The sequence below is a fragment of the Geotrypetes seraphini genome, chromosome 10 (genome assembly GCF_902459505.1).
Source record: "Geotrypetes seraphini chromosome 10, aGeoSer1.1, whole genome shotgun sequence".
Taxonomy (NCBI): Eukaryota; Metazoa; Chordata; class Amphibia; order Gymnophiona; family Dermophiidae; genus Geotrypetes; species Geotrypetes seraphini.
This window is the reverse complement of record NC_047093.1, coordinates 48,432,929-48,447,744: the sequence shown is the minus strand read 5'-3', so window position 1 is coordinate 48,447,744 and position 14,816 is coordinate 48,432,929. Positions and strand designations below refer to the sequence as shown.

Here is a 14,816-nt window from a genome sequence, read left to right as displayed (position 1 = left end):
ATTTCAGCTGCCTCTGCAAACACCCAGAGTCGGTTACTGCTCTCAGATCTTTAAGAGTCCTCATTACAGTAACCGTGCAATAGCTGCTGCTCCCTGAAAGTGCAATGAATAGTGTTTGCAGCAACCGAGTGATACTTTCTGCAAATTAAAAAGGAAAGAAAGAATGGGTAGAGAAGGAGGGATTTTAAAACAATATCTTCTGGATTTTAATCTAATTTTAAGTTGGACTTGGTTCTCAAGCACAGAGTTCATTAGGAGAGAATAGGGCATTCTGGAAAAGCGAAGAATCAAGACCAAATGGGGAAAAAGTAGGGGGAAGGCAAATAAAGAATTAAAAAAAAAAGAAATCTAGAAGTCAAGGAATGAGAAACAAAAAACTTTATGATAAAAATGAGTCAGACAGATTTGTATAAAAATAAGTCCCCAAAACAGTGGAAGTTCTAAAGAAAGATTTTTTTTTGCTGTTTTGAAGAAGAGACCAACCACTTTTTTCTCTCAGTTGACTTCTGATATACCATCTGCTCCCAGCCTTGGTGCTTGTTCCAAGAACAAGTAGCTGCAGCACTTCATTTTAAAGTGTATTGAAAGCCCTTCTTGCTGCAATGAAGAACACTGTTCTGTTCTGTGTATTCATAGATTGCTGCAGTAAGACTTTCAATGGGAATGGAGGACACAAACTATTCTCTGAAATGTGCCAAAAGTAATTGATCAGTTTTCCAGAAAGTCATGGCCACAATATAGCAATAGCAGGAGTTGTCCTCGTCACTGAAAACATTACTCAGATTTCTTCTCAGGTCTCCAGCTCTTCCACATCATAAAGGAAATAAAGAACCCTAAAACATGGAGAAGTGTGTTTCACTAACAGAACAATCCACATACACCAGCGTAAAAATAAATGATCAGCTTAAATCAAAATGGACATTCATTTAGATCCCAACAGTTATGTTTTGCAAATGATATATTTATGACCTGCAAAACTTTGAAAGTACGATGTAGTCCAATATACATTTCTTAACATATTCCCAACATTTGCATCAAAAGTAATACATTGCTAGTCATTACTTATGTATCGGGGGAAGGCCATCATCTTTTACTTTGATTTATGTAAACCACTTAGAAATGTGTTGACTTACAATTCAATTTATTTTAATATACTGCAACTAGTTTCTCTCATGAAAAGTGGTGGTCCTGGAAAGCAACATACCACAGGAGGGTAATTTTTTTAACAGGTGCCTTAAAAACTTTGAAAAAAAAAAATATTTTATAAAGAAATGCCTCTAGACCAGGGGTGCCCAATACGTCGATCACGATCGACTGGTAGATCAGGAAGGCAATGTGAATCGATTGCGGAGCCCATCCCGGGCTCCGTGATAGACTTGTGTTGCTGTCCCGATCTACCGGGCCGATCAGCCTTCCTCTCTCCGATGTCAAAGACGCCGACGCCGGGCATCCACTTTAGGCTGTTTTTTGTCATTTGGGGGGGGGGGGCATGGCGGCAGCAGCAGCCTGAAAAAGAAATCATCCTGGCCGGGGTTGGTGTCATGCTCCGGAGCTTCTATCTCTTCCAGCAGCCTTCCTATCTGGCCCTTTCCCTTCTACCTGCATCCGGCCACACTCCCTGCTCCGCGGCTCTCTAGGCAATTCAGCAGCAGCAGCGATCGACACAAGCTTCTGACGTCGGGGCCTACCCTCTGCGAGTGTCACTTGTTTCAACTTCCTTTTTCCACAAAGGCGGGACTCGCAGAAGGAAGGCCTCGATGTCGGCGGCCTGTCTTAATCACCATTGCAGACGAGTTGCTGAAGAGCGCCTCAGGGCAGGGTGTGTGGCTGGATGCAGGTGAAAGAGAGAGGGAAACAAAAAGAAATATTTCATACCAGGCTGGGCAGGAGTGGAGGGAGGATGGAAAGATTCTGGCTACAGGGTGCAGTAACAAAGGAAAAGGGGGGGGGAAGCTGAAAATGGAGATAGTGACACAAAGAAGAGAAAGGGTAAGCAGGACCTACTGAATAAGGATAGAGATACAGAGGGGACATGAAGAGGAGGTGAAATAGAGACATAGAAGTAATGCTGAAAAAGTGGAGGGGGGAGATAAAGACATTGAAAGGGCAAATGGTAAACATGGGGTAAAGACAAGGACAGAGACAAATGATTCTGAAAAAGTGGTGAGATAGGGATATAGGTGAGATGGACACAAAGAAGGGTGATGCTGGAACATAGGTGGAATGGTAATTCTGACAGACACAGAAGGGAAATGCTGGATCAAGGAGAGATGGGGCTCAGGCTGGATGGAATGGGGAGAAATGCCTGGTTGGCTCGGAACTTCCTCTCCTATGTCAGAATTGACGTTGGGGAGCGGAATGCTGGTCAGCGCGACGCTTCTGCAGGAAGAGCTTGGGGTGGCAGTGGCTTGGGGGCTTTTCCTCGATGGCGGCGGCGGCGGCAAACCGAGTGGCTTGGGGGAGGGCATGGAGAAAGAAAGAAAGGGGCAGGCAGGGAGACAGAAAGAAGGGGAAACAGAGAGACAGAAAGAAAGGGAGGCAGGGAGGCAGAAAGAAAAAGTTGGAGGAGAGAATGAGGTCTGGAGGAGAGGAAACATACAGGAGACTAAAAGAAGGAAAGAAAGATTGGATGCACAGTCAGAAGAAGAAAGTGCAACCAGAGATTTGTGAAATCACCAAACAAAAAAGGTAGGAAAAATGATTTTATTTTCAATTTAGTGATCAAAATATGTGTTGTTAATATTTTGAAGAATGATTTGTATTTTTTTTTTCTTTATGTATGTTTATTTGGAAATCGCTGTGACTCCAGGCGGTATATTAAGTTGTTTAAATAAATAAATAAATGTGAAGTAGGACTCAAAAATCAAAGTCTGAAGGAAGCTCCGTCATGGCACAGCCTCTTTCTCGGCACATAACTGGAGACTGCAGAATGCATGGCAAAATCCAGAGCCTTATCAGATGGTTCTCAACCCAGTCCTTGGAATACATCCTGCCACTCGGGCTTTCAGGAAACCACAATGAATATGCAGGAGAGACACCTGCATATATTGAAGGCAGTGCATGCAACTCGCTCTCCTGAAAGTTCATTGTGGATATCATGAGAACCCAACTGGCAGGGTGAATCCCAAGAGAACTACCACAACACTATGATGATGGACTCCTTTCCCAGTGGTTATGATGTCAGCCTCCACAGCCCCAGCTCTCCTTTATACAGTTTGCTAATTCAGCTCTACATATGTTATGATAACATATAACGCTTGACTACAACATATCCTGCAGCTGTCTCCCATGGACAACAAGAAAAACAAAAAAGGCATATATCACATAATTCCTTTGCAAAATGACAGACACTGTGAATGAAATAATTTATATTTGTTGACACACCTAGTTGACAGTACAGTGAGGCAGCTGGCATGGCTTGTGGTTTGGAGTACTTTTCAATACTCACCCACAGATAACAGCAAAAGGAGTCCAGCCACCAAAGGGAGAAGTACCGAATATTCCCTGGGCAGAAAATAACTGTGGATCATGTGATCACTGTCGATAAAGGGCTATTTGCCAGAAAGACATGAAATTATTATGCTTAAATATGTAATGTCTAAAGACCTAAGAATCAAAAGATAAAACAGATCTGAAGTATAACATGTGCAAGGGCACATGCATGAGAGGACAATCAACTGCATTTATACAAAGGTACAATCCGTTCTTGTTATTCACATGTTTCTAATGCACAATTTCTCGTATCTGCAGTTGCATTAATTGAGACCAATATTCCCCATTCGTGCCACTGTGTTCGAGTTATTTGCGGACTGGCTGTTAAAAAAAACAGCTTTCTTTGCTTTCACTTTCACCACGTGGTTTGGCGTTTGCTTCCAGATGTTGCCTCCAAGCACCCAGAGAGTAAATTACAAGCATCTACAGGTACTCCAAGTGCTGTCCCGTGCAGGAACCTAACCCTATTTTCCCAAAAGGATCCATTGTTCATTTTCTGTGGTTTTGAAGCATAATGATAATAATAATAATAACAGTTTATATACCGCAATACCGTGAAGTTCTATGCGGTTTACAAAAGATTACAAGAGGTACAAAATGAGTGACCTGAAGAGAGAAGAGAGTGAGAAATAGATCAAGAAAACTGTTGTTGAGAGTGGAGTGCGAGTCAGTTGTCTAGGTACTTCAGGAATAGGTATGTTTTTAGGCGCTTCCTGAATTCCTCGCAAGTGGAGGGCGAGAGCAATGGTTTTAGGTCTTTGCCCCATAATGCTGCTTGATGTGAGAGAAGGTGTTCGTAGTGTTTTTTTAATTTGCAACCTCTGACTGGGGGGGAAACGAAGTTCAGGTGTGAGATTCTCTTGTGTTTGTTGGTGGAGAAGGTGAAAAGGTCTGTTATGTATTTAGGGGCTAGACCATATAGTACTTTGAAGCAGATGCAGGCGAACTTAAAGTTTACACGTGCTTCTGTCGGTAGCCAGTGCAACTGCCGGTAAAAAGGAGTTACGTGATGTGTACATGATGTGTACTTCTGGAACCTAACCTCTACTTTCCCATAGACTCAGCGTTTCGTTATTCACAATTTTGCTGTTTGTGAACATTTTCAGGAACCATACTGTGAATAACGAGAACTAACTGTATAATAGCAGAACATGCTTATACCATAATAGTTGACAGTTTTTTCATAAATATATGCTATTAAAAATATTTTATATACACATTTTATTAAATATTGACAATTTAATAGTATTACTATAATTATGTAGCTCCTGTATTTTGTTGTGCCAGTTACTCTTGTAATCTGTGCAGAACTCTTACACTAGTCACAGAATATAAGCCAGAAGTAACGTAATAAAAACAGAGGAGGAGTGAATTCAGTGATGCATTGAAAAAGAGTGAAGGGCTGTAGTGAATATAATGAGGAATGTGGAGAGAGAGGAGAATGAGTAAATACTTGAGAAGAAGAAAATGTGGCACTGAAACAGGGCACCATAGGCCTAACTGAAATGAGTTTTCAAAATGCCTTTGCCTGCACATATTGCACCCTATGAAGTCCAGAAGGCAGTCCTCTTTGGAACAATGCCAATGCTCATTTCAGCACTTGCAGCGAATCTGAGAGACTTAGAATCTTCAGCACTGTCCTGCAAACTTTGTCGAGCCACAGTACACTAATTGTAGTGGCTGTGGTTCCAGGCATCCAGAAATACGCGTTTGTCATGCATGCCATCATCACGTCGATGACCGTGCATGCACAAAGGCCCTCCAGATGGGCCCTAAGCCGCCAGTGGGGGATGCCAGCAGGGAAGAGGTACAGAGAGGATAGGCACTGGTTGATTGCCTACAGGACATGCCTCTCGCCACAAGAGGTACATCCTGTAGGCAGTCAGCCGGCGCCTCTCCTCCTCCCCAGTGTGTCGCGGCACACCTGAAGTCTCAGGAGGCACACTACTGTGCCGTGGCACACAGTTTGCAATATACTGATCTTCAGTATGCCCTGGTACAGATGAGAATGAGAAAAGGATAGGGATGAGGCAAGGCAACAGTGGTGGGAGTGAAAAGCATTATAGGATTGAACAAAAGCTGGCATGCAACACATACCAAGGCAATAATCCAGAAGCTGCAGTAAATGAAAAGAACAAGGCTGAAGCCCAGGATGCTGAAACCCACCAGCTGATCAGTCATTGTGGCCTAAAAACCAAGAGAGAACAAAACAAAATCATAATCTGCATTTGATATTAGAAAATGAAACATTTGTGCTATCCATGCACCCTGCTGAACTGCAAAGTTGAAACAGGAACTGAAGAAGTCTTTTACTATAAAACACACCCTAACAGCAGAAATCAGCATGAGTTAATTCAAAGACTCATGCTAATTGTTGAAGACATCCCTAACATGTCCTCGATAGTGCTGCCTGATTCAGGGAAAAAAATGTTTTATTTGATTTGGCCTGTTTGAATATGCTCAGCCCTAAGAAAGTCCCTGATTGGCTCAGGCGCCTCAGGCCCCTCCCAAGGGAGGAGCCCGAGGCACATGAGCCAATCAGGGCCTTAGGCCCCTCCCCATGCATCACATGATGCACCGGGACGGGGCCTAAGGACCGCATTCGCATCACGGCCGGGGAGAAGCAGGAGCAGGAGGACTCTGCGGTTCCTCCTGCTCCCATCGCTGGAGGCCTACAGAGCAGGAGGAACTGAGCACCCCTCCTGCTCCCAACTTTTAAAGGTACAGGGAGGGGGGTGGGCACAGGTCGATGAGGGGGGTTGCGACGGCAGAAGGGAATTGGCATCCCTCCTGCCTACTCATGCAGGTAGGGGGGGCAGTATCAGGTAAGATCAGGGAGGGTCCCAATGGCCATATTCACGCAGGTGGGAAGGGCAGTGTCAGGCAGAGCGGCTGGTGGAAGGAGAGAGTGGGCATCCCTCCTGCCATTTTTGGGGGGTTAGGGGAGGGGGTGCTGTCGGGGGGGAGGGGAGGCTTTTTTTTCATTAGCAAGATATTTTGCATATGTAATACACAAAAAATATCTCTGCCATTTAAAAAAACCAAAACAACCAACCCCAGCAGAAGCCCTGACAGCAGTGACATAAGGCTGCTTCTCCTGTCACTACTGTCAGGACTCTGCCTGACTCAATCGCTCAATGAGTGACTGAGTCGGAAGTTTGCATGCAAAAAAGATAGTGAATCAATCGCTGTTTCAAAATCGGCCAACAGCGATTGAATCGCTATCTTTAGTGAATCTGGGCCAATCTTTGTAGCTACTGCTCCTGCCTCCCCCTTTATCCCCTTGGTCAAACATTGCTAAGAAAGCTTAGCCAGCCAATAGGCTGCAAGGAAAAGCAAGACTGAAAATTGCTAAGGAAGAAGAGCTGAAATGGCTAAGGTTCCTTATGAATGTCTGACCAATGGGGTTGCAGTTATGTTTGTATTAATTTCCTTTCCTCCCCCAGCCTGCATTAATTTTAGCTATGTTCTCCCTTTTACATTCCATATCTCTTCCCTCAGCCTCTCTTCCTCTTACATCCCCTTTCCTACTCTGCAGGTTATTGGCTGGTTAAGGAAGAAGAGCTGCAGTGTAGGTAAGGGGTTGTGAGGGGAAAAGATATGGAATGTAAAAGGGAGAGCATAGCTAATTAATGCAAGCTGGGGGAGGTATGGAAATTGATACAAACATAACTGCAGCCAATTGATCAGACATCCATAAGGAACCTTAGCCAGTTAATAGGCTGCAGGAAAAAGCAGGAATGAAGGTTGCTAAGGCAATGTCTCTGTAGCTTCTGCTCCTGCCTCCCTCTGCAGCTCACTCACCCTACTTCTCCAAGCAAAGCTTGGTCTTCCAGATATTTACATTCTAAAGTATAAACACACTTGTTTGCTTTTGTATATAAGCATGAGAGAATATCTTATCAGCCCTTTCAGGTGGTATATATGCACATACATAGTTAAGCTCTTACTTCTCTCTCCCAAAGTGCAAAAACAGAGAAAGTTAACAGAGGATGTAGTGTGATTAAATAAATCTGGACAGGAAGTGGAGCCATGATGAAAATGCAAGGAAGAGGAATAAAAAATAAAACAAAAATTAAACAGAACATACTGTATTCCTACAGTCCTGAGGAATAACTTTCATTCTGAATATATCTTCCACTGATTTTTGAAATCTGAGGAAATTGTGAAAGGGAAAAATGCCATGTAGCCTTTTTTGAAGACAGGCTATAGAAATGAAAAATATAAATAACTACTCTAACAACAGGTTTTAAAGGAGATACCAATTAGAGGTTTTTCTATCTATGGATAAGGCAAGCCCACCTCTAAACAACAAAACAAAGAAATGGAAAGCCTGGTTCCCAGATTATACAACATTATGAGAACTGCTCCTGGTTTTTAGATATGGAAGAGGCCATATCTGAACACACAGGACCTTCAGGTTTAGTAAATATTCCTTTGTCATGCTATTTTTTCCCCTAAGGACTGTCTGTTGTCCTAGTTATAGCTTTAGAATGGATTTCTAAAGTTGCTATATAAATTTTCATACTTGAACAATAATGGAATATTAGGTTCTTACCTCAGTAATCTTCTTTCTGTGGTAAGACAAAGGATTCTGTACTGTAGCTACTGTGTGTGGGGGTGGCAGATGAGACTGCCTGTTGTACTGAGGATCTAAATGCGGTATCCTCTCAAGCTGCCACATCCACTCTACAAAGGCTCGCAAAGGTGTGGAGAATAGACCAAGTAGCTGCTCTAGAGATTTCAACGTGTGAAACAGCCTGGGACTCTACCCAGGAAGCAGCCATACTTCTAGTTGAATGTGCAATCAAGATAGGGGGCTGTTTACCACAGGCAATGTAGGAAGAAGAAATTGCCATGCAAATCCATCTGGCAATCAAAGCCTTGGAAGCTGGCTTGCCTTGGAAGCAGCCTTGATTGGCTGGTCATCTCAAAAAGGTGGTTGGATAGCCGGGAATCATTAGTCCTCTCCTGGTAGTGAAGTAGGACTCTACACACATCCAGACTTCACAAAATCCTGTCCTTTTTCACCAAACCCATAAGAGTGAAAGGCAGGTAAACAAATCTTTTGACTGACGTGGAATGTTGAAATCGCATTTGGTAGAAAATGTCCATCAGCAAACAAATACCGGACTCTGTAAACATGAGAAATGGTTCTCTACAGGCGCCTGTAACTCTAAAGTTTGCCTCGCCAGAAACACGGTCTAGAAGAGGGACGCGTATACCAGAGGGTCATACAGAGCCCGAGACAGACCCTTTAGAATGACATTTAAGGTCCCAAGATGGTAACGGCTGATGAACTGTAGGATGCAATCTGAGCGTCTTCCATAAAAACCGAGTGATGTCTAGATGAGACACCAATGACTGCTTACCTCCTCGAGGCCTAAAGCATGAGAGGTCAGCTACCTGTACCTTGAGAGATGAAACTGCTAGGTCTTTTTCTAGTCCAAATAATAAAAAAAACAACAGATTAACATCAGAAATAGAAAATATTTTTAACTAGTATACTTGATTTTTACAAAGGAAGGTAGTGCTCAGAGACATGGAGGAAAAAGAGGAATGAATTCCCCCCCAAAACCTCACCACCCAATCATTGTAGTACTTTCCAATTCACAACAGATGGTATTTTTTTAGTTACTGTAATGAAATGAAGTTGAAAAAACTTATCTTTAGTCATAATTTTTTGGCCTCAATGTGCCACATTTCAAATCTTCATCAGGAAGACAAACGGAAAAGATTAATAAGACAAAAAGTCTCACATACAGGGTGTCGGCCTCTCAAGAGCTTTACAGAACAGGCTTTAAAGAAAAACTTCTCTTCACTGTTTGTAACAATCAAGTATACTAGTTAAAAATATTTTCTATTTCTGATGTTAGCGTGTTGTTTTTAATTATTTTGATTTGATTATTTCACTTTTCCTCACTAGAAGGAGCATATATATTTTTCCTCCATTTGTGTTTTTAACTTTTTCTAGTCCGGCCTGCAGGAATGCTAGGATCACCGGAATGGAAGCCCGATAAAGCTCCACCTGCTCCTTGACACACAATGACTGGAAAGCCTTCCAGGTCTTTGCATAAGCTGCAAATGTTGCAGGTTTCTTTGCTCTCAGAAGGATTGCAATGACTACCTTTGAGTAGAAAAATACTCAAAAATAATAAAAAGAAAGCAGAGCAGATCAGAACACACCTTCTCAGTTCACTTGCAGAAGGAAAAACTGAAGGGGGAGCTGTTCTCCACTGCTGGAGTTGAGCGATTTAAGCAATACCATTCTGCAAAGTTTGTGACTACAGGGAGACAACAGCTACAGTACAGAATCCTATGTCTTTGTAACAGAATGGTTGTTGCTTTATAGAACTACCATATTTTAAATAAAGTTCATATAAAATAGCCAGGTATTCCCTTTTTTAATTTTAATTTTTTGTGTTTAATTGGTGCAGCTGTGGGGGTTCAAAGAGCTCTATAACAATAAGCACAGCAAACTCACCATCTCCTCGATACATCACTTTCAGGATCATTATCAATCAGAAATCAAGGATGAGGTATTTCAGGAGCTATGTGGATTCCTGGAAAACACATTTTTAAACACATGTTATACTGGTACAGTAGTAATATTTAAAAAGTTTAGCCCATTGATAACATTTTTTTAATCTGGAATGAGGGAGAACAGAGACTCAAACAATTTTTCAGTTGTTTTAATTTCATCCTTCAAACATATTCAAAATTGACAAGTCCATAGAAAAGTCAAATTTCTAGATACCTCCGTATTTATTAACAATGGCTACAAGTATAGTATACTGTATACAGGAAACCAACTGACAGAAGCAGCTACCTCCAAAATTCTATCTTCTTTCACATACACAAGAAGCCAAACAATATCACTTTATATGTTCAGATCCAATAGACAAACACCTCAAAATCCTAGCTGGATACTACAACCCCAAAATACTTAACATACAATCCAAATGTGGGAAAACAGGAAAATACCTCCAGGAGGATGAATTACTGATAGATATTTCCAGCTGCTGGCCTTCTGACAATCACCTAATCTGAAGCAAAAATTAGTGAAAAGCTAACTTCCAAAAGAAGCTCAAATAGAAAACAATGATGCATGTCCTTTTATATACCAGGCTGCAAACTATGCCAGTACATATGTTAGGATCCTCCAGTTTACCCAAAATGAGAAAAGTATAAGGGTTTCCCATTCATACTCTTCTTCAAATGTAGTTTATATTTTTCAAGGCAGAAAACGTGAAGGGGAATGCTACATTGGAGAAATGGGGTAGGTGATAAAGACAAGCATCAAATGCATGCCGCATTAAACACCACAAATTTATAGTCAGGATACTAAGTGGAAATTTCAAAATGATCAAGATACTTAAGAACTTTAAAGTTAAGATGCTAAAATTGTTTGACAAAATCAGCAAAGGTCATATTATAAATCATAAAATTATGTATTGCTTTGTCAATAATAAGGCCACAAGTAATGATGGGGTGCTAAAATTGCAACCTATCCACTGGTTTCCCTTGCTGACGTTATGCAAGCGGGAGAAGGGAGCACTGGGGGGGGGGGGGAGGGGGGTGTGTGTGCGCACAGGCACATCTGCAGCTTGCAAAGCTCTTGTATATCCCCTTCTGAATCTGCCTCTTCCTGTTTCTTACCTCACTCCCACCCCTCTTTCGGAAGACAGTCACTGGAATGCACTCTGATATATTGTTTTATTTTCACCTGAAGGCGGCGTTGCTTTTCAAAGCTAGTCCAAAATTGTATTGTTAGTCCAATAAAAAGAAGGCATCATTATCTTTATCAGACTAACACTGCAAGCAGTTTCTTTCTTTTTTTCTTTAATAGCGCAGAAGCTACTGCCAACCTACAAGGCTGGACTCCTCGTTCCTAGCTTTCATTCTCTTCACGCTATGGCTTTTTTCCGTACCGACCAATCCAATGCGGGAGAAGCTCTGGGGTTCGCAGGATGCTTGGAACGCGCCCGCGGCGGGAGAATTAGGTTAAGTGTTAGTCACAGGAAGGGAAGGGTCAGAGTCTATCGAACTCGTGAGGCTTAGTAAGAACTGGGCTGCACCACGGGTGTTGCCAGTTGAACGGGTTTCTAGCTAACGTGGGCTAGTTTTGAAGGCTGGCGTTGGGAAATTTTTGGCGCTGGCGGGTTGCAGATATTTTTTTAGACTACTTTGTTGCAATATGCAGAGTCTTTTGGGGCGGTAGTCACGATTCAGTTAGAGTGATCCAAATTTCAGTCTGCTTGTTCGGAATGTTTCTGTGAGTTCCGAGCCTCTTTCTGGTGCTTCAATAACTTCTCTCGGTGTATTTCAAGCCTCATTTGGGTGCACCAATAACTTTTCTTTCAGTGCGTTCCAAGACTCACTCTGGCGTGGTCAGTGATCACCCTCACATTTTTTTCTGCTGGTTAGGTTCAACTTTAGAGTGGTTTGTGGTAATCGCTGTCCTTGACAACGTGATGTGTTCTCTCTTTTTTTTTTTTTTTTTTTTGTTAAGTAAATTTTTATTGAGTATTTTGAAAAATACAGGGAGCAATTCAGATACATAAAATAATATAACGTTTTGTATATATATGGTCTATAAATATAAAATTAACTATAAAGGACTATAGTATTAAGAAAAGCTCAGAGTAATGGAGTTGTTTGTGAAGATTGTTTGAGAAAAAGATGAGAGAGAACAGAATAAAAATTAAAAGAGAAAAGAAAGGAAGAGGAAAAGTGAAGAAAAGAAAGGGAAGACAGGAGTGTCTACAAAGCAGAGCGTACATATGAATCTAAGAATGACCAGGGTGATTTCTTGCTTTTCAAATTCATGGAGATTCGGAGTGTGAATTTATTCTCATATGCGTATGATTCAAATCTATGATACATACATAGTGAGTTCCACCAAAACGTATAATCTAATAACGAAAAATATTTCCAATTTTTTAGAATGTGCATGAGAGCAGTCACAAACATGGTATCAATGAGTTTTGGAGGACATTTTGATTGCGGAAGCAGGGATGTTGAGATCGAAGGATTATAATGTCCATAGAAATCTCGTGATGAGTTCTTGATGCTAGCTTATCTGCTCTCAACCTGGAAGTTAAAGTGGGGGCTTAAGGCTGACGATTTGCTCATACCAGCTGTATGTTCAGTCATTGTTAGTTTTTTGTCACTTTCCTAATAACACTGGTAGCATATGTGACACCCCCATCATCTCTATTAAAAACATGATTTTTAGTAACAATCCATACATCGCACAACAAGGAAAAGGCAACATCTTACATACTGCAGTAGAGAATGACACAGTGACAAAATTCATCACCGTTCCCAAGAGAGAAGAATCCGAGTATGAATGGGCCCAGCCACTGACCCTCAAGCTTTGCATTGAAGAACGCTTGTGTAGAAAGATTGCGGTTGAGATAAACACTAAAGAATGACATGAGATGGTTTCCCTTGGTTATCCGTGGGGACGGGAACGGTGATGAATTTTGTCACCGTGTCAGAGCAGTAGAACATCAATACACCCATTGTAAAACTAACAAGCCAGACTAAACATAGAAACATAATGGCAGATAAAGGCCAAATGGCCCTTCTAGTCTTCCCATTCGCAGTAACCATTATCTCTTTCTCCGAGAGATCCCACGTGCCTATCCCATGCCCTTTTGAATTCAGACAGTCTCTGTCTCCACCTCTTCTGGGAGACTGTTCCATGCATCTACCACCCTTTCTGTAAAAATGTATTTCCTTAGATTACTCCGGAGCCTATCACCTCTTAACTTCATCCTATGCCCTCTCATTGCAGTTTCCTTTCAAATGAAAGAGACTCAACTCATGCACATTTACATTACATAGGTATTTAAATGTCTCTATCATATCTCCCCCTCCCGCCTTTCCTCCAAAATATGCAGATTTAGATCTTTAAGTCTGTCCCCATATGCCTTATGATGAAGACCACACACCATTTTAATAGCCTTTCTCTGGACCGACTCCATCCTTTTTATATCTTTTGAAGATGCGGCCTCCAGAATTGTTCACAATATTCTAAATGAGGTCTCACCAAAGTCTTATACAAGGGCATCAATACCTCCTTTTTCCTACTGGCTATACCTCTGCCTATGCAACCTAGCATCCTTCTAGCTTTCACTGTTATCTTTTCAACCTGTTTGGCCACCTTAAGTTCATCACATACTATCACACCCAAGTCCCATTCTTCTGTCTTGCACATAAGTTCTTCACCCCCTAAACTGTACCGTTCCCTTGGGTTTTTGCAGCCCAAATGAATGACTTTGCATTTCTTAGCATTAGGAACATAAGAATAGCCTTACTGGGTCAGACCAATGGTCCATCAAGCCTAGTAGCCCGTTCTCAAAGTGGCCAATCCAGGTCACTAGTACCTGGCCCAAACCCAAGGTGTAGCAATATTCCATGCTACCGATACAGGGCAAGCAGTGGCTTCCCCCGTGTCTTTCTCAATAACAGACTATGGACCTTTCCTCCAGGAATTTGTCCAAAACTTTCTTAAAACCAGCTACGCTATCCGCTCTTACCACATCCTCTGGCAACATGTTCCTAAGCTTAACTATGAGTGAAAAAATATTTCCTCCAATTGGTTTTGAAAGTATTTCCCTGTAACTTCATCGAGTGTCCCCTAGTCTTTGTAATTTTTGATGGAGTGAAAAATCGATCCACTTGTACCCGTTCTACTCCACTCAGGATTTTGTAGACTTCAATCTTATCTCCCCTCAGCCATCTCTTTTCCAAGCTGAAGAGCCCTAACCATTTTAGTCTTTCCTCATACGAAAGGAGTTCAATCCCCTTTACCATCTTGGTTGCTCTTCTTTGAACCTTTTCTAGAGACACTATATCTTTCTTGAGATAAGGAGACCAGAATTGAATGAAATACTCTAGATGAGGTCACATCATGGAGCGATACAGGGGCATTATAACATTCTTAGTCTTGCTAACCATCCCTTTTTTAATAATTCCTAGCATCCTAATTGCTTTTTAGGCCATCGCCACACATTGGGTAGAAGATTTCATCGTATTGTCTACGATGACACCCAGATCATTTTCTTGGGCGTTAATCCCCAAGGTGGACCCTAACATCCGGTAACTGTGATTCAGGTTATTCTTCCCAATGTGCATCACTTTGCATTTGTCCACATTAAATTTCATCTGCCATTTGGACGCCCAGTCTTCCAGTTTCCTAAGGTCCGCCTTCAAGTTTTCATAATCTGCATATGTTTTAACAACTTTGAACAGTTTAGTGTCATCTGCAAATTTAATCACCTTACTTGTCATTCCAATTTCCAGATCATTTATAA

At 41.7% G+C, this 14,816-nt stretch overlaps 1 protein-coding gene across 4 annotated transcripts; it reads right to left on the bottom strand.

The window, feature by feature from the left end:
* Positions 1-363: 363 nt before the first annotated feature.
* Positions 364-11,798, bottom strand: DPM2 (dolichyl-phosphate mannosyltransferase subunit 2, regulatory). Of its 4 annotated transcripts, XM_033962142.1 has the most exons (6): positions 11,152-11,798; positions 10,477-10,538; positions 9,977-10,055; positions 5,590-5,679; positions 3,449-3,551; positions 364-833 (listed from the first exon to the last, which is right to left on the bottom strand). In XM_033962142.1, the coding sequence occupies exons 3-6, from the start codon at positions 9,977-9,979 to the stop codon at positions 775-777; spliced, it is 255 nt and encodes an 84-aa protein (XP_033818033.1). In that variant the 5' UTR covers positions 9,980-10,055; positions 10,477-10,538; positions 11,152-11,798; the 3' UTR covers positions 364-774. The 4 variants fall into 4 exon arrangements, with proteins under 4 accessions (XP_033818033.1, XP_033818032.1, XP_033818034.1 ...); XM_033962141.1 differs by lacking the exon at positions 10,477-10,538; XM_033962143.1 differs by lacking the exon at positions 10,477-10,538 and having other exon boundaries at positions 11,219-11,798.
* Positions 11,799-14,816: the final 3,018 nt, after the last annotated feature.

Coding starts and splice junctions, on each gene's coding strand:
- DPM2 (XM_033962142.1), bottom strand. Junction 3,552..5,589: donor GCTTCTGGATTATTGCCTTG/GTATGTGTTGCA, acceptor TCTGGCAAATAG/CCCTTTATCGACAGTGATCA. Junction 834..3,448: donor CCTTTTGCTGTTATCTGTGG/GTGAGTATTGAA, acceptor TCCATGTTTTAG/GGTTCTTTATTTCCTTTATG.